The sequence below is a fragment of the Meriones unguiculatus genome, chromosome 9 (genome assembly GCF_030254825.1).
Source record: "Meriones unguiculatus strain TT.TT164.6M chromosome 9, Bangor_MerUng_6.1, whole genome shotgun sequence".
In the NCBI taxonomy this organism is placed as follows: Eukaryota; Metazoa; Chordata; class Mammalia; order Rodentia; family Muridae; genus Meriones; species Meriones unguiculatus.
In genome coordinates, this window is record NC_083357.1 from 101,388,773 (window position 1) to 101,409,123 (window position 20,351).

Consider the following 20,351-nt stretch of genomic DNA (forward strand, 5'->3'; position numbering starts at 1 on the left):
GAGCACAGAAAACTAACAACTACAAAAAAAAAGTTATTATCAAGTCTGATGTTTTTTACTAAGCATGTCTGTTTTCATTAGAAATAACTGAGAGTGGTAATTGTGTCCAGCAATTTTTTTCCTTTCCTGGGAGAACTGGGCAGCTTTTTAGAAGCTTCTGTTCCACCTGCTCAGTGATAATGTATTGTAAGAGACAAAGCACTAATACCACTCTTTTCTACAGGACTGTATCCATCCTATAGAGCAGACAAGTCAGTCTTTTAGTTCAGGAAATTGACAAAAGTGAGTTCCTTCTATCTAGAATGAGGTTTTCTTTTTGACTTATAAGTATTTCATACTGCTTAGGATATTGGTGACTTAAAATCTATGTTAGTAAATGTCCATTTTTAGTACATAAAATTTTAGAAGGAAAAAAAAGTCCTGGGAGAAAAACCCAGAGTGAATAATCCAGAACTTCTTTTAGGACAATCTTGTTTTGAAGGCTTAACTGACTTTTTAGGGGGAATGGGATTTACAGAGATTTATATAAATGCTAGGACTAAAGCTACTTTTCTGTAATTAGCTATATTCATTGCAGTGGGAGATATATTTTTGATAAAATGTATATAGCATTCTGATACAGCCACTGATATTTCAACAAACCAAATAATTAAATGTCTGATATCTTTTTGTGCCATCACACCCAATGGTTAGTGTTGCAAGTAAGATTAGAATACAGCCCATCTTCCCACTCCCCAGGAAACAGTTCTGGTAACAAGATACTTTCTTCAACGAGGCTTAGCCATACTTGCTACAAGTAATCAGCTAAAACAGTGAAGTCTTATCTTCATAGTAAACTACTGGTTTGTTACATTTGACCATATTACAATAAAACAAAACCTATGGAATAGTCTTTCATTTCCTACAACACCTTTTCATTAAATGTCTGGGCTTTAGTTAACTTATTTGTTTAAAAAAAAGTTACAATTATTCAATAACATTTGAAACATTGTTTAGAGATTAAAAAAAAATTAATGTGACAACCATCCCTTGAGGTAATCCTAATCAATCTTTTAAACCAGAAGTATATAATTTCTCCTATAGTTGCCTACATTGCCTGTACTCTTTTTCCCACTCCCAACTCTACCTGTGCAATCAACCAGGTGTGTACAATAAAGCACCAAACTTATCAGAAGAGCTGTAGAATTAAAAAGGTTTCTACTTTTAGGTGGCATACTGTAGAAGGAAAGAATGGAGACGGAAAAAAGATATAAATCTGAACTTCTTGACAAAGAATATAATAGGTAAATACTTTAAAAAAAAAAAAAACAAGTTTAGAAGCAAAGAGGAAAGTTATAAATGGGAATAGGAAGAACTTGTAAATACAGAAGTTTACCTGCACCTTACAGGTTAACTGGCTTTCAGATATAAAATTGTTTGGAATCAAACACTAATGTACCACCAGGGATACCATTCAGTCCAACCCTTGTCATTGTATACATAAGGTACAAACTCTGGATTAAGGCAAGAGACTTGTCTAAGGCTACAGAGTTAGTACAGAGCTGAGAAACCTAATCTAAATCTCTTAATCCTTGTTCAGCTCTCTATACGTGGTCACCTATGGACCAAAACAATTTAGTGAAAAGGTCTAGATTGGCAGTTGTCAGCATTTCTAACCATGTACTCTTAAAAAAAAAAAAAAAAAAAAAAAAAAAACCTCAATAATCAAATTAAGCCCTGGAAATGACTACATTATTTAGTATCATACAACCTAGATGCCTTAACTGGGGAAACGTCAGGATTGATTCTAGGTATCTGACTCCATCACTACTGTAACCCCTGTGATGAGACACATAATACTATTATTTAAAATGGACCCAGTGACTGAGGAAACTGTTAAGATATTTAGAAAATTGATAAGAATTAACAAGGGAGGTAATTGTCAACCTCATTACTATATATTTATATATGCATTCATTCATTATTTCATCCAACAAACATCTAAGTGCTCACATAAGCCAGGTTTTACTAGAGATAAAAAGATGAATAAGACATGGTCCCCTTCCTAGAGGAGCTTGCAATCTCATGGGGGAAGACAGACATATAAACCAGATAAATCATATTACAACATTAAATATTGTAACAGAGATATGAACAAAGTGCTTTTTAAAAGGGTAAACATATGAACTGCCTAATGACCAAGAAGTCTATTAATTCTGTGCAGTATTTTGGAAGTAAAAAGCCTACCATGATTACTATAAACACAATCTCATGGTTGATCAGTAATTAGGAAGGAGACAGCAGCAGAGTTCTGTAATTTTTTTCTTCCTTTTTTTGTGAAGTTGGTACTGAAATCACAAAATGCCTATACTGACAATCTAGTATTTCTACTAGATTGTCTATGACTTTAGGTAAATCAGTCCATTTCTAACAACCTGTTTTCTTATTAAAAACTTAGAACTACCACCTACTTTATAATAAGATGTCCTAGGTCTCAAATGAAAATATCAACGTGTATGTAGAGTGCTAGACTTTAGAAACATACTGATGAAAACCCAATAGCAACACATCACTAAATAACATTAATAATGAAATGCAGGTTCATGCTTATAAAAGTACACCTGTGAACCTAATACGGGAATATGTAATCCTCATACTAGGGAACCAAAACAAGTCATATTTGGTCTTCTGAACCATTCAAAGCACCATGGCTTAAAATATTTTAAATTAAGTTACTGGGCAATTTCAGGCTAGGGAAATTGATGAGCTATTTATGAGCTTTACTGAATAGAACTGGTAATTTCATTTACATTTCTAGGGAATTTTATAATAAATTTTGAAACTATCATCAAACCATAAAGCCAAAAATAGACTGGAGATTTAACTGGCCTTGGAAAGATTTACTTTCTTTATAATACCTGTTTGGTGTAAAGAGAAGAAACGTGAGCCTCTGCCAATTTGGCATCTTTCACGACTACTAAAAAGAAAAGAAAACAAACTTACCTAATGAATCAGAATAGCACATAGCAAACATACAAGAGACTACATAAAAATATACCACAGTCTACGTAAACTTTAGAGTCATTATTTTAGCAAATGGAATCTGAGTTTGAAATTTTAAATGTGTACTAATTCCAAGTTAAACATTCCTAAAAAATAGTATTGCCATTAAAAAACACACAAATATAACCCCAAGTGTAAGGGGGAAAAGACACAAAAATATTATACAAATTATATGATGGCTGAAGACTGGTACTGGTGGGATTAGTTTTGGATTGTGTTGGTCCGAAAACAAAAAAAAGTAGTCCTGTTAAAATACAGTTAAAAAAAAAAATCACCATAATCTTGAGAAGCGGAAATACTTAAAATTAATATAAAGATTTTTAAAAATACAATAATCTAGTAATCTCCTACCCTCATTCTACAAAGAATATATTTTCTGAAAAACGTTTAGTTAACTTTCAATAATTATATTCACGTGTCAGAGAAATCCACTTAAAAAAAATCACAATATTGGTGCAAATGTGAAAGCTTTTTATAGAAGTATAGTAAATGCACACTTAAAATATCAGACTGGAACACTTACCAAACAGTGTTTTCCTAAAGTAGTATCTATAGTATATTTCTTTATTCATACATCTTCAAATGGTCAAGTTTTCTTTTCATACATCCAAAATGTAACATGAAGTTGTCTTAGTCACCAAATGTTAGCGCTACTTGAAGTCTGGTTCCAAACTAATCAGCCTGCTTTTAAATTTTAAGACATCTGTTGAAAATTTATATGATCAAACCAAACCGAAGTGGATAAATTTTAAACATTGGATTGTACATCATTGTAAAGGTACCAGTAACCATTATTATTTAGTGATTATAGCTCCTTCTGATAATCAGGGGAAGGCAGATCACCATCTGGAATGGTCTGTTTCATTTTCTTTTTTTTTTTTTCTTTTCTTTTCTTTTTTTTTTCTTTTAAATCAAGGAACATTGTCATGGATTTTTTTTTTGTCATTATTTTTTTCTTTTCTTTTTTCTTTTAAGAGACCATTCCACTTTATTTTTAGCATCCAGATGCATAAGGACTCATATGTAAAGCAGTCATACACCATTATCATTAACACCCATGTGATAAAATACATACACAAATCCAACAAACGGCTAATACATAGTAAAGCCTAAGCATACTACTATGCAATATTATGAATACATAACTTGGAGACTTTAGAATACTATGTCATCTATTCATTTTTGAAAACATTCATTAAGATTTTAAATGCAAATTCATTCCTTATTTGGAGTAAAACAAAATCCTCTATGTTATAACAAATACTGGGTCATAAGTATTCAAATCTATTCATTAATTTACAAATAACCCAAAGAATTCTGTATTGTTCAATAGAAGTATGTAATAAAAACATTGCATATGTTCTATTGTGATATCTTTAGCAATTGTTTACTGAAATAAAATGCAAACATCAATCTTCAAAATACAAGATCAGAAGGTAGTTTTCTTCTCTTTTATCTATTTGTGAAATCATCTTCATCATATTTTACCAAAAATTGTTTTTACAAATATGTAAAAGTACATTAGATAATACTAATGAAACACAGGTAGAGTTCTAGCATATGCAGATCAATGATCAGTCAAATCATCTTCTCCAAGAACGAGATTCATTGTCCTCTTCTTCTTCATCATCATCTTGAAGTAATGAGTCATCCACCAAAGACTCTTCCTGAAACTTTAGGTTAAGATGTATTTAGGAATTTACCCAAAAAAAAAAAAAAAAAAAAGAAAAGAAAGAAAAAAAAATGTAACACTTTTAAACACTGTTCTCTCTCAAGAGTTGAATGCAAGTGGTTATTTCTAAAGCTAGAGCACTTAAGAAAACAGCGTAAAGCAGGTCTTATCCATTCCATCTCTTTACACTATGTTCTACTGCTTACATGAAGTAAGCAATAAATATCAAATTAAGAGTGTGTACATGCCATTTCTCCTACTCTAACAAATCATGCCATCTTCTGTACTTCAAAACAATGCTCAACACTTCTTTAAAAAAGGAATACATTTTCACTGACTTACCCTAACTCTTAACACTCAACCAATGACATAATCCTACAATTGATTCTTTTTGCTATGTATCAAACCTTTTTATTAAAAGAAAAAAAAAAGCCACCTCTTCCTTTTCCCCATTCCCTTCATAAAAGATTCTCAGACTGCTTCCCAAACTTTTCAAAATACCTAATACCAGGAGCTCTCCTGCTTTTCTCCCCATTCAATTCAAACTCATGGAAGGACAAAGGTATAATCTAAAATATAAAATGACAAATCATGTACATGAGTTTCAAATACACATTTATTCTTGCATTTGACTATGGATATGTGTAACAGACTTGAAATGCTCTGCAAACAAAATGAAGTAGCATTACGGAAATCTAACAAATGCAAAACAGAATCTTTTAGTTTCTTTACCTTACCTTTACTTTTTAACTTCTTCAAATTTTTCCCAATAACTTTTTTCATGATTAAGCAAAACAGAATTGCTTATTTTAAATCTTTTCTGTCTCAAGTGCTTTTTAAATCCACTACCATTCCTGCCCTGTCATACCTTTTAGTCCACTGACTAGCTAGTGTTACCTGAGAAAACTGCAATCTCCCATGCTTATTTTGAAGGTAGAATTCTGCTGAAAATGCTTTTCTCCACTACATTCCTAGCCCCACCATATATCACTGTTACAGAACACTTATCATTCAGGGCTTGGCTCTCCTGGCAATAGACCTTTGAGATTATCATGGACAGACATGAGCATTCCCTCCTAGGGGTTCCTATAGCATGTTGTTCAAATCTTCTTCATTCGGCACATCAGTATGCCTGATATTGTTAATTGTTTTCTTCTGTTTCTGCCACCACCCTCCTTTCCAGATTATAAGCTCCTTGATGATAGGGACCGTGTCTTATTCATTTTTGTGCCTATCACAAAATCTACCACATAGCAGGTAGTCACTCTAATAAACTATAGCAATATGAATTTAAAAAGAAGGCTGAAATGTTGATACAGCAATTGAGTAAAATAAATACCCTAGAACTTAACATATTATCACCAAATTTCCTGTGAATAAAACTCTAATGAAGAATTATTATCTTTTATAGTTATTGAAAACTGATATAGCACATATTCTTTTGGGGTTGGCAATCCACAATTCTTCTCATTAATCCAAAACATATAAAGTTGTCTGTATTTATCTGATCTCCCCTGTCTGGAATATGGCTTAGGAATAAAAGTATTATGTTAAATCACAGCCATAAGCAAAAAAACAAAACAAAACAAAAAAAAACACTTTTTATAAATGAATTATGAATAATGATGGGAAAACAAATAAAAAAATACAACATACTTCCTCTTCATCAGGTTCAACTTCTTCAGTTTCCACAGCTGAAATATTAAGTATTGGTTTATTCCATGCCAGTTTTAAATCCTGCCCTTTGAAACGAGCTCCATGAATTGCTGCCTAAAAGAATATGGGAGTAAAGAACATTAACAATTTCTGAAGAAAAATTGCATTTTTTAAATACCTAATATTAAAACGCTAAACTCAAAAAGTTACTTATTTGCTGTTTGTTCATTTAACTCAATTTACTATAATTACTATTACAGTTATTTACTTCCTAAAATCATACTAGTGATATAAAATATTTTTAAAGTAAACAATAATTTCTCATAATCAAGTACTATTTCACTCAGCCAAAATCTAAGGGAAAAAAATGTTTCTCAGTTTACATTACAATAGTTACTACTATTTAGACAACAATACCAATATACCACAAGATTTTGGCTCTAGCTTCTGAATCAATGTCTATTCTAAGATCAACAGACCAAATTAATTTTATATGCTAATTTACAACATATATATGTAATTAACTAGAAACCTTTAACAAAAGAAAATTTTCATATAAAGTTCACATTATTTTCAAATAATGATCAAAAGCACACAACTAATGCAAAATATAAACACCTTAAGAAAAAGGGAAGGTACCAAATCTGAATTTTCCTACAGAAACTTTCAGTATTTTGTAACTGATGGCAGTTGAACTCAAGAAATGGTCAAGCCTACGTTCTTGCTCTAGTCAGTAGCTAGTTTTAAAGACACCATGTTTAAAGTAACATAAATGAACATGAATTAGTATTAGCAACATTTTAAAGTAATTCATGTTCCCAAAGATTTATAGCACAAACTCAAAAGTACTAAATAATATGAAGTGTAGGAACAATTACATATTCAATGACTTCTGAACATGAGTTGTATGTGGCATTAATGCCAACAAACAAATTTAAATCTGTACACTTAAAAGACTTCATGCCTATTAAAATTCAGCTTAGATTTTTTAGTTCATGCTTTATCACAATGCCACACAACTAAAAATGCATTTATAATTTAGTTCAGAAAAAAACTGAAATTTCAAGCTGAAATCATTACATAAAGTATATTAGATTACTGTTAAGAAATGACAAATGCCACATGCAAAATACTTATAAAGCTTTTTCCCCATTTATTAAAAAAATGGAAAAATTACAAAACTGTGAACAGCAATGTCTACTGTAAATTTGGATGTAAGTTGTTTTTGCTTCTGAAGAAAGGTCTTTACTGTGCAACACTCACATTAGACTTAACTCACACTGCTCCTGCTTCAGATTCCTACTCAACTGCAACCTATACAACACTGTATCTTTCAACAAGAGGTGACAGATTATTTCTAACAACCCAATTGCATCATTTCTATATTCAACACACATTTCAAATTTGTAAGGTGAACTTTTAACTATTTTTTTTTTAAACTGGAGGGAAGGCTGAAAGGTCACCAAAACACCATCAATGCCATCATTCTTTGTCACTGATAATAACTCCATAACAAGACTCTGCTGCTGAAGATAACTACATACTCTGACTGCAGAACAAAAAAAAAAAAAAAATCTAATCTATAAACTAGTTCCCTGCTGGCTAGTATAGTACTAGAAGATACTATGCAGGCTGCTGGGGAAGAGAAGACATCATTGGTCTTCCCATCACTAGATTCTGCATGCCAATTCTGACCTGTCAGAAAAGATATGCCTACTCGTATAATAGTGGCAAAACTATTACCCATTTTCTGACTGGATTTCATCAGGCCTGCCCATAGGTGAAATTTCACATCTGGTACTATAAGCCTGGACAAAAGTCCATGAATTGGAAGTCAGAGGTCCTTGGAAAGAGCCTATTGTTAGTTTGTTCAATGGTCAAACTACACCCTAAATATTTACATGTATATTCACAGACCCAGGGTGCTCTCAACCTTTTTGTTTTCCCCAATGAGCAGCAGTTAATAATTGGTCAAAGTGCTCAGTCTTTAATAAGGCATTTTTATCAACCTCCCAGGCTTAAGGAACATTGAAGAAGGCAGAAAGATTATTAATATTTGGAAGATGAGAACTGCCATAAAATGCTGTCTTCCTGATATGACACCACTATCACAATCATGATCTCCTAGCAGCTGTGATTACTTGCTCGAGATCAAGAAAGCCCAAAGTCCCCATAGAAAGAAGTATTGCCTAAGCCCCAGCCCTTACTTAGAAGCTATTTGTGGTTGATAGTTTCTAGGGTAGTGAGAAGCTTCTTTGTTGAAGACAGTTCCACTGCCAGGTTCCCTTGCCTCAGGAGATGGTCATACCCTACACACACGAGCAGCAATAACAAGACTTAGTTGTGGGATACCCCCAAAAAACAGACAACAATGATATCACGTTGGGAGAAGTACTTGTCAGGAGGGATTTAGAGGGAGGTAGAAGAAAAAGTAAGAGTAGATATATTTCATTTCATACTTGTAGGAAATTTTTCAAGAATAAAACATAATAAAATTTGTTACTGTGTGTTTTTTAAAAAAACACTAGGTATATTACATTTTTAATGATTTTTGTTCATCAGAAATATTTGACAATTCAAGCTACATAAACTTGTGAAACAACTTTGAATCTTTGATCCCTGAAGCTGAAAGTTTATTCAACAAGCCTAAGCTTTTCTGATGTAATAAGATACATTATATTTCACAGCAATACCTATTTATGACTTCTGTAAACCAGTATATATTTCATATAATTTACAATATAAATAATTCTGTAATATCCATTTATTCATGTATGTAAAACATTTATCTACCAATTTATTTATTTTTATTTTTGGTTAATTTTTTTAACCTCTTTTGGTTTTTCAGCCCTGGCTGTCCTGGAACTTGCTCTAAAAACCAGGTTGGTCTCAAACTCAGAAATCTGTGTGCCTCTGCCTCTCTAGTGCTGGGATTAAGTAAGTGTACCACCACACCTAGCTTCATTTTAGATTTTTAAAATTTTCAAATGTTAAGACACATAGTATAAAAGCCTAAAGAGATAACCACCACTATATCAACAACTTAAGACAGAGTACAGTGCAAAGTCAGAAGGGGACACAAGATCCCCTGGAGCTGGAGTTACAGGTGCTGTAAGCTTCAGATATGAGTACTAGAAACTGACCTCGGGTTCTCTGCTAGAGCAGCATTCACTTTAACCACCGAGCCACCTCTCCAGCCTCTTTAATTTTTTTTAATTATATTTTTAGAAAGTAGTTTTTCTTTGATTAAAAAAAAAGTTTAAAATTGTTATGTATTAAATTAAGCAGCTTCTTCTTTTATAAATATCATGCTACGACTTTTTAAAAAGCCCTCACTATACTAAGGTAATATTTAAAACACCTTTGTGTACCTGTTTATTGTTCTAAGTGGTGCATATCTGAATGCCTTTGCATGTACGTTTATATGTATGTGTAGACCAGCAGTTGACACAGCATGTCCCAGTGACTCTCCACCCTATTTTTTTGAAACAAGACCTCTCATTAAACACAGAGCTCATCAATCTGGCTAGAACTGCTGACTTGCTAGGAAGCCCCAGGTTTCTAGCTGTGTCTACCTGCCCAATGATGGGATCACAGACTCACTTGCCATGGCTAGCTTTACAGTGTGCTGGAGAAAAGAAGCTGGGTCCTCATGTCTTGCATGGCAAGCGCTTTACTGATTGAGCCATTCCCGCAGGCACCTCTTCTTTAGATCTACTGTTTCTGTCTCTCTTTTTCATGTGTGCACACACAAGTGTATGCTATATGTGTGGAGATGACCAAGAGTACAGAAGAGGGTGTCAGAACCCCTAAGGGTGGAGTTACATGTGGTGTGGTCTGCTAAACGATACTGTAATTCACACTTGGGTCATCTGAAGAACAACAGGTACTCTTAACTGCCGAGACATCTCTCCAGTCCTGCTTTGAGATTTCTTGAGGCAGGGTCCTGGGTTTTGTTCAGTCAGGCTGTCCTCAGATTTCCCATGGACTTTAGCTAACAGGTATTTTCTATTCTGTTTTGTTTTACCAACTTAAAATTTTAAAACTTAAAAGATAAGTTAAAATGCCCTGGTTTGTGGTGTTGTCATCGGCATGCCCCACCCCCACAAGTAACCCAAACACCATTTAATAATGTTTTATTTTGTGGTTTTTTTCTTTTTCAAGACAGGGTTTCTCTGTGTAACAGCCCAGGCTGTCTGGAACTCCCTTTGTAGACTAGGCTGGCTTCAAACTCAAGAGATCCCCCTGCCCCTGCCCCTGCCCCTGCCCCTGCCCCTGCCCCTGCCCCTGCCCCTGCCCCTGCCCCTGCCCCTGCCCCTGCCCCTGCCCCTGCCCCTGCCCCTGCCCCTGCCCCTGCCCCTGCCCCTGCCCCTGCCCCTGCCCCTGCCCCTGCCCCTGCCCCTGCCCCTGCCCCTGCCCCTGCCCCTGCCCCTGCCCCTGCCCCTGCCCCTGCCCCTGCCCCTGCCCCTGCCCCTGCCCCTGCCCCTGCCCCTGCCCCTGCCCCTGCCCCTGCCCCTGCCCCTGCCCCTGCCCCTGCCCCTGCCCCTGCCCCTGCCCCTGCCCCTGCCCCTGCCCCTGCCCCTGCCCCTGCCCCTGCCCCTGCCCCTGCCCCTGCCCCTGCCCCTGCCCCTGCCCCTGCCCCTGCCCCTGCCCCTGCCCCTGCCCCTGCCCCTGCCCCTGCCCCTGCCCCTGCCCCTGCCCCTGCCCCTGCCCCTGCCCCTGCCCCTGCCCCTGCCCCTGCCCCTGCCCCTGCCCCTGCCCCTGCCCCTGCCTCTGCCTCTGCCGCCTCTGCCTCTGCCTCTGCCGCCTCTGCCTCTGCCTCTGCCTCTGCCTCTGCCTCTGCCTCTGCCTCTGCCTCTGCCTCTGCCAAGCCAATACTGGAATTAAAGGTGTGCACCACTCCCACCTGACTTGATTTTGAGCTTGAAAACAGCCCTTTTGTGAGCCTGTAAAATCCATATGTGTGTATGTGTGTGTGTGTACATAATATGCATTATTTCAGTCATATTATTCTTGTAGGATTTTCACCTTTAAGTATTATTAGACATAGAAAATTAAAATGTTCATTGAATCTAGAAAAATGGAGCAGAAAAAAAGAACATTAGCAAAATCTGACAACTTCTTTCCTCAAAAGGCCTACCCTTCATCCTGAATTCATGACATCTTATACTTTTATGTCAAAATTCTTTTATTTTATGACATGCTGGTGAAAATAAGTGGCAATCACTTATACGTTTTATATTCTTCCTTAGGAAACCAAAGTGTTTCATTCTATGTAAAAAAATTAAATTTTAAATTCTTAAATATTTCGTTCTCTGAAATCCAGAAGTTTCAAAATAATTTATCTATACCTTGCTTATTTAAGTTTTAACTTAATTTTCCATTCTTTTCAAAACAGTATAAAATTTCAACATTCTTTTGGCTTAAAATATGTTCATGATCAAACAACTCATAATTCTAAGTGTTTATACAATAGCAGTGTATCTATTCCTTACTCAACCTTTATATAATTCAGTGTTAAGTATCTTTATTCCTTAAATGTTATTTTGTTTACTATGCATATTGTATAAAAATACAGGTCTGAGGTAGAAAGGGCAAAATCTATGAAGAACTTATGTCAATTAGGTCTCACTCCGAGTAATTAAAAAAAAAAAAAGTTGTTTTTCCCTCTTAGAAATGTAAGGACTGAGAACAGCACATCTCTATCTGAAGTCCTTAGGTGCTAGAGGGATGTCTTAGTGGTGGAAGGGTTTGCTCAGCAAGCGTAAGGCTCAGAGTTTAGATCTCCACGCCCGCAAAAAAGTAAGGTATGGCAGTACAGGTTTGTGACCTGGTGCGGTGATAAAAAGACAGACAGACAGAACCCTGCGGTCTCACTGCCACCCAGTTCAGCCAAACCAGCTTCCAGTTCAATGAAGAGTCACTGCCTCAAAACACAGGGGGCTATCACAAGAAACCAGACATCACCCCTGTCCTGAAGCACACACACGCATGCACATACACATGCATACATGTATACACACAGTTCTCATGAGATCCACAAACTTGGTGATATTTGAAGCAGTTGTGTACAACTACCCCCTTTAAAATAACATCACTGCTTCCTAGAAAATAAATAGAGACGTTATTTGTCATTGAAACCATCATTCTAAATTTGAAATAATTTGTCCTTACTAACACCTCTCAAGAGAAAATTTTATTAAAGTTCTACCTAATATATACACAAAAATGTTTTAACTGATCACATTTTTTAAAACAGGTCCTGTTTTTGTTTTTGAAGATATACTTTCTCTATATATGAAACTCTGTAGACCAGGTTGGCCTTGAACTCAGAGTTCCACCTGCCTCTGCCTCGCAAGTGCTGGGATTAAAGGAATGTGCCACCACAGCATAAACAAAAAGTCTTAACATAAAAAACCCAGATTTAGACTTGGATCTAGAGTTGCAATGAAAGGGTAGAGCTCCTGATGAACCTGCACAAAATGAAGCTGGAGTTTAATCTCCAGCATCAACAAACAAAAACCCTGTATTTTAAAAGATGAACCCACATTATTCCACAAAATAATCTCCCCATGACAACATCTTCACCCCATCACTACATTATTTCAGGGTTCCAGCTAAACATGTTTCTAAGACCAATGAAATCTAGTCTTTCACTTGTTAAAATGCCTTGAAAGTAACTCCTATCAATAAGCTCTTAGCAATGTTCAATGGTGCTGACCGGAGTATTCACTTACAATGATGACATAGGTTTGTCAAAAAACTCATTTAATTATCAACTCAAAAGCTTTAGAAAGAAATTTTCATCTTCTAGTCACATTGAATTATCTTGATATAAAATCAAGGACAAACAACACTGGCTTTTATAATGTCTTAAAGAATCCACAGGCAAAAAAAAGTTCACCCCTGCCCCAATATAACACAGTCCACTTCCTTTTCCTATTCTTTTTGGAGATAACTTACAGGTTAAAGTATTTCCCACACAAGCATGAGGACAAGACTTCAGAGCTCTAGCATCCATGTAAATGCCAAGAAAGCGTGACATTCCAGCAGTAATCCCAGCATTCCAGGTCCTTAGATAAAGCTGAGCTCAGTTAGAGCACCAACCGCAATATGAGGGCAATCAAGGAAGACATTGGACCTCAATCTCTGGTCTCCACAAGCACATGAACACACATGGAGGCACATGTATGGACTGCATACAGCGCTCGCTCGCACACGCACACACACACACAGAAGACACTTCTGAGCTGTCTTTTAAAACACAATTCAAGTGCAGGAGCGTGGTGGTGGTGTATGACTTTAATCCCAGCACTTGGGAGGCAGAGGCAGGTAGACCTCAGTGAGTTTAATGCCATCTTGGACTACATAGTGCAATCTAGGACAGCCAGAGCTACATAACAAGACCTTGTTTCGAAACAAACAACAAAAAATTAGAATTCAAACTGTACAGATTAAGATAACAATGTTACAATGACTCTAAAGGCTAGAGCCACATATTGTCTCTTGGACAAATAACAGCAGTCTATTCATCAGTGTGCTAAGCAAGAGATGCTTTTCTAGCACTCATCCTGCTGGGACCAGAAACTAGTAGCTGAAAGATAAATAAAAGGTGTAGGCAACAGAATTATACTTTCTCTGCATCTACCTTAGGTAACTGTTACCATTCATTCTACTAATTCAGACTTTGTTTCTGGACCTGATAAAACAGTAAATAGTAGTGGCCCTACAGGGTCTTTTCTGAGACTGACATTCAACCAAGGACCATGTATGGATATAACCTAGAACCTCCACTCAGATGTAGCCTATGGTAGCTCAGTAACCAATTGGTTTCCCAAAGTGAGGGGAACAAGGACTATTTCTAAAAGGAACTCAATGACTGGCTCTTTGGCCTCCCCACCCCCAAGGGAGGAGCAGTCCTGTTAGGCCACAGAGGAGGGCTTTGCAGCCAGTCCTGAAGATTCCTGATAAAACAGGAGCAGATGAATGGGGAGGAGGTCCCCCCACCAGTGGACTTGGAAAGGGGCACGGTGGAGATGAGGGAGGGAGGGAGAGACTGGGAGGGAATGAGGGATCGGGACACGGCTGGGATACAGAGCTAATAAAATGTAACTGATAAGAAAAAAATAAAATTAAATAAAAAAAATAAAATAAAAGAGATCCAGAAGAAAAAAAAAAAAATAGTAGTGGCCCTAACGTCTACAAAAAGAACTTATGATATCTTCAAGTTAATGTTGTCTTAAAATCACCTTGGTGTCAAATTTAATACATATTATTATATATTATATTATATTATATTATATTATATTATATTATATTATATTATATTATGTTACATACAGATTTCCTAAGAAAATAAGGACAATTTTGTGGACACGAACTTACACTTAAAATCTACCTCTGTCAAGAGTACAGTTACTCAGTAACCTTGAAAAATAATTTATATTAAAACTTAAACACTAATCATTTAAACCTGAAATTTTAATAACTTATTTTAATACTTACAGCTTCTGCTTCTGCTCTTGTCTTGAATGTAATTATCGCATGAAGTGAAGCATCATCAATCTGACAATCCTCAATTTCACCATATTGCTGTAAATTAACAAATTATTTCCTAAAAGTGTTTTGAAACATCTAAAACCCCCAATGGCATTTGAATACTAATAAGCACAATCCAGAATACATAATAATCCATACTGACTGAGAGACAAGTAATTCATTTCCTTAAATCCTATCTTCCAATCTCAGCTTTAATCCTGTACTTTCAGAATTAGTAGCACTATACTCTATTTGAGTTATAATGGAGAAAACAATGGTCAAAGCCTGTTTACCGACCTTTTTTATTATTCCAACCTCAGAACGAGGTAAATTTTTTCTTAAACAGCATACTGAATCCTCAAAACAAACTATGAAATAGTATCATTTCCAATAAAAGGGGGAAAAGATTGAGAGAATTCAAGCAATTTTTCTAAGCAGTCAAGCAAATTATCAAGATAAAGGTACAAAAACTTCTGATTTACATGTTTAATATTAACTGAGTTCACTTACTATGCATTCTACGATGGAACACACAATATGTTAAGCATATTATATGATGCTTGATTGGAATTTGTTGCATTTTTCCCATATAAAGGAAATTTTTTTTTTCTAAACAGCAATTTTACCACACAAGAATTAGTCCTTTATACATTATTAATACCTTCCTTCTCGTTTGAAAATAAAACTACAACCATGCACTAATTAATACAAATTTTGTGAATGCATTTAACTTGAACAAGTTACTTAATCTTTTCAGGTTTCGTTTCCTCATCTATCAAATGGGCAAAATAAAGGCTATTCTTGATGTCAATTTGACTACATCTGGAATTAACTAAACCCAAGGGCCGGGCACACCTGTGAGGAGCATTCCCTTATTTAAATTATTTGAAGTGGGAAGACCCACTCCTAATCTAGATCTCTGAAGTGAGAATATATATCCTTAATCCAGTTTTTTTGAAGTAGAAAGATACACCTTTAATCTGGACTACACCTTCTATATGCACCTTATATAAAGGACATTAAAGAAGGAAGCTGGTTCCGTCTGCCTACTTGTTACCGCTTCTCACTAGCAAGACTACAATTTCTCTGGCATAAATAGTCTTTACCTTTGGGATTCCAGTGTATATCCAGCTTGGATGATCCCGCCTTGTGAACTGGACAATTACTAGACTCCTGGACCTTCCTTCAGTATAGATAATCATTGTTGAACTAGCTGGACCACAGCCTGTAAACCATTCTACTAAATACCGCCCCCAACCGTGTGTGTGTGTGTGTGTGTGTGTGTGTGTGTGTGTAAAACCATTGTTTCTGTTCCTCCTGAGAGCCCTGACTAAATCAGCAGTAAGGAACTCAAATAATTCCTAATATCCCTTTAAGTTTTAGCTGTTTTTCTTACTATTACTACTGGTCTCACTGGATAAATTTTAAAGAGCATTTTGCTAACCACAGTTGTTTTAAGAGTCAATGGTCCTTTATATCTCTCTCTTATGCTCAAAGATAAAAAAAAAAAGGCTAAACTTTGAAATGTGTACTCTTTCTTAACAAAAGTATTTTTAGTGGGTAAGTTATGACTACTAACATTGAACAGAGCTCCAAACCTCTATTTATGAAACAATTTCTATTATAAGTTTCTGAATATTTATTTCTCAAGCCTCCTAATCAAAACACGATTAGAACAAACTCACCTTTGTTTGTATTATAGCTATTGTTAGCCCCGAATCAGCTGAGTACCTAAATGCAAGACACTTAACTATCTGGATCTCCTTTTCTTTGCGGAAGTGGGAAACAGCAGAGAAGAGCTGGGCTTTATCTCCAAGCACCTCTCTAGTTCTCATTCTTTGTCCCTCTGAATCCAACGAGCACAGGACTCTCCAGACTCCTCAGCCTTAAATACTAATCACTTCAGTTATTTCTTATACATCAATCATTTATTTCTTTTAAAATTTCCTTATATTCAAATAGAGGATTATAAGCGTCAAACATTGAAATATAAATTTCTAAAAGATGAGGTCATCTTTATGTCAAAAGTTTACCTAGTCTTCTTGTTCTCCGTTTCAGTTTTACTAATTGTTAGGCTTTTCTCTACTGATGTTTTCGTCATATGCCAGAGTAAACATAACCCTCCGAGTCACAGAGGTTTAAGTGTTTAATAAGCTTTATTTTACATCAGCTGATTTGTGCCAAACCAAAGTATCTAAAAGCACTGAGAGTGAAGAACTGATGACTCTTCCTCTCTGAAGGAATTACCACAATAATCAGGATAAAACTGGTGTTTAGTAACTTAAGTTCTGGATAACTTAAGTTCTGGATGAAAGGGTAATGTGGGGTATACTCTCCATTCTGCACATTAGCCTAATGAACCCCAGAAGTTCAAATATTTAATGAACAGGGACTAGAATCTCCTTCTCTTTCAAACCACTGTATCACCATTACATAAACTCTCTTAAATTGTACCCTTGATATGAATATGGAACTTTTATATCATATATCAAAAGTGTATCTTGCTTCAGTGCTGTTCAACTCTATCAAGAGAATAATATTAGCAAAACTGTAGTTTCATATTTAAAAATATGGATGGTCTATATATATGCCAACTTTCCTTTAAATTATCAATATAAGCCTACTCCTGAGGCTCCTCTCTGAAATAACAAAGCTTAGATCATTAACCATATAGTCTTGAAAGGCCTATCTAGTTTAAGAATTGTAACATTTCAGCTGGTCAGTGGTGGCACACACCTCTTCTCCCAGCACTGGGGAGGCAGAGTCAGTGAATTTGAGGCCAGTCTAGTCTACAGAATGAGTTCTAGGTCACCCAGGGCCATACTAAAAAACCTACCTCAAAAAAAAAAAAAAACATATATATATAATATATATATATATATATACGTATACATATATATATATACATATACAATATATATAGTATTTTCCCCAAACAAACAGACCCTGTTTCTATTTTATAACTAAAAATAACAGATTACTATTGATTAAGGAAGTTCTGATTATCACTGGGTTTAAATTATACATGTCATTTTCATAATTCTTTCTTTCCTTGTATCTATAAACCCGAATCATTATTATTATTTTGCTAGTGGTAAGAAAGTACCGCAAAGTGAGGAAGAAGATCTTCTCTATCACTCTCTGTAAACGCTGATATCTCCAATGCTCTGGGCCGGTGATCCACCACAGCATGTCCAGGCACACCTCGTCCTCGACCTCTGGCCCTGCCCCGGCCATGAGCTGCCCCTCGACCTCGTGTATGGATTCCTCTACCGCGGCCAGATGAAAGAATTCCTCTTTTAGCAGCCTAAAAGAGAAGAAGCACACAGAGAAGAAAAGAAGGTTACACAATGTGGTGTACTGAGACCTCTAATCTAAAATGATTAACACTGTGTTTCTGAGTTCAGAGTTACAGATTTTGAAATATTTGCATGGACTTTACTGTTGAGCATACCAAGTTTCAAATTAGGAATACTACACCTGTGTTAACTCAGGCTAAGTGTTATATATTCGAAAATGGTTCAAACTTTTATGCTGCCTGAGAGACTATTTAGCTGACCATATAACATTAAAGATTCGAAGATTACTAAATGTGGTCTCTCAAAGTATTTAAAATATAACAAATTCACTGCATTACTCTATGTCTCTTTCCATCACACAGGTCCCAAGGAACAAATTCAAGGCATCAGGCCTGCCAGCAGGCAACATTACACCTATCTTGCCACCTTACCCTTCTTCCGTTCCAAACTAAGTTCATACTCTAAGACACCAAGGACATATGAGAAAAGACTGGTAACTCTGGATCTCTTAGTAACACAAGAGCATTGGACATCAAGTCATGTCAGTACATACTACAGCATGACCTTCACAAATAACATTTTTACACTGAACTATAGCCCAGCCCTTCAAGTTTTATGTAATTTTCAAATAAATGTTATTTCATTGTCAGCAGACTCAACTGATAAGTTTTCTCAAATCCATTATTTGTCCACACCATAGAACAAATACAGATTATTATTCTGTCACACAATTTCTTTTGCGTGGTGGACCATTCCTTCATTCCACAAATATTTCATAAACACCTGAGTTAGTAGTCCTTAACTCAAGTCCTTAACTCATGTTCAGGTTGTGCAGTTGGGCACAGTCATTAAACTGCTTACCACACAAGCATGAGAGTTAAGTTCAACCTCAAGCACCTGCATAATAAGGACATCATAGTATACAACTGTAATCTCAGCAACCAGTGAGACACAGACAAGGAGATCCTAGGCCTTGCTAGCCAGCCAAGTAGCCTAGCCAAATCAATGAGCTTCAGGCCCAGTGAACTCTTGTGAAAAAAAAAAAAAAAAAAAAAAGAAAGAAAAAGACAAAGAAAGAAAGAAAAAAGAGGGGATTGAGGAAGACACCCAACACTAACTTTGGGCCTCTAGCCTCCAAACATGCATTAGCACGCACACACATACAACATGCACACAAATACATGAAAGCCAAATACACAAACTGAGTTGCTAGATAGGTAAATTACTAAGAGATGCCCTTGCACAGGCCTTGAGTTCAGTTTTGAGTACCCACAAGCTCCTTGACAGTCCTAGGGGATCCAATATTATATGGTTGCCATGCATGCATGTAGTATATACATACACATGCATATAGGCAAACATGCATTCAAAAATAAAACAAAACTTGGGAGTAAGAAATTTGGCAATTAACTGGATATGGAGGTTGAACAAAGGGTTGAAGCAATCAACAGTCTCCCAACATTTCTAGTTTGAGTAACTACATATACTTCAGAAGCAAGGTAAGCACAATGATCATGCAGATAAGCATATATGACATCCAAGTAAAAACAAATCGTCACATTACCAAAAATAAACATAAAATCAAAGAACAATGCTAAGTGAAATAAACTAGGCACAGAAAGATAACTACTGTAAGAGTTCATTTATATGCATAAATTTAAACAGCAATCTCACAGAAACAGATGAATGGCTATTAGCAACTGCTGTGTTGGTGTGGAGAATGGGTAAATGTTGGTCAAAACATACAACAGAATAAATTGTACCATCTGTTTTATAGCATGGTGATACAGTTGATAAAAGCATGTGATATATCTGAAAAAAGTTAGGGAAGGAAATTTTTAAATTTATTTTTCATAAGATCTTGAGTATATGAGGTGATGGATAAATTACTTTGATAATTCATTCCTTGATGTAAACATGTATCGAAACACCATGCCATATACCATACACATATAAAATTCTTAACTGGTCAATTAAAAAATATTAAACAAAACAATAAATTTAAAGGGGAAAAGGTTAGCTGGACAGTGGTGGCATAGGCCTTTAATGCCAACACTTAGTATGCAGAGGCAGGAGGATCTCTGTGAGTTGGAAGCCTGGTCTTCAGAGCAAGTTCCAAGTCAGTCAGGGCTACACAGAAAAAC

General features: G+C 36.0%; 1 protein-coding gene across 6 annotated transcripts in view; it reads right to left on the reverse strand.

The window, feature by feature from the left end:
- Positions 1 to 20,351, reverse strand: part of Rbm26 (RNA binding motif protein 26) — a 75,196-nt gene that overhangs the window by 3,835 nt on the left and 51,010 nt on the right. For 4 of the 6 annotated variants that reach the window (XM_060391578.1, XM_060391575.1, XM_060391574.1 and 1 more), the window contains 4 exons: positions 18,015 to 18,215; positions 14,876 to 14,962; positions 6,371 to 6,484; positions 3,902 to 4,715 (listed from right to left, as the gene is read on the reverse strand). In XM_060391578.1, coding sequence (XP_060247561.1) covers positions 4,626 to 4,715; positions 6,371 to 6,484; positions 14,876 to 14,962; positions 18,015 to 18,215 — 492 coding nt within the window. In that variant the 3' untranslated portion in view covers positions 3,902 to 4,625. Of the gene's footprint in view, positions 1 to 3,901; positions 4,716 to 6,370; positions 6,485 to 14,875; positions 14,963 to 18,014; positions 18,216 to 20,351 lie in introns of those variants that run through there. The other 2 variants (XM_060391576.1, XM_060391579.1) reach the window with 2 other exon arrangements.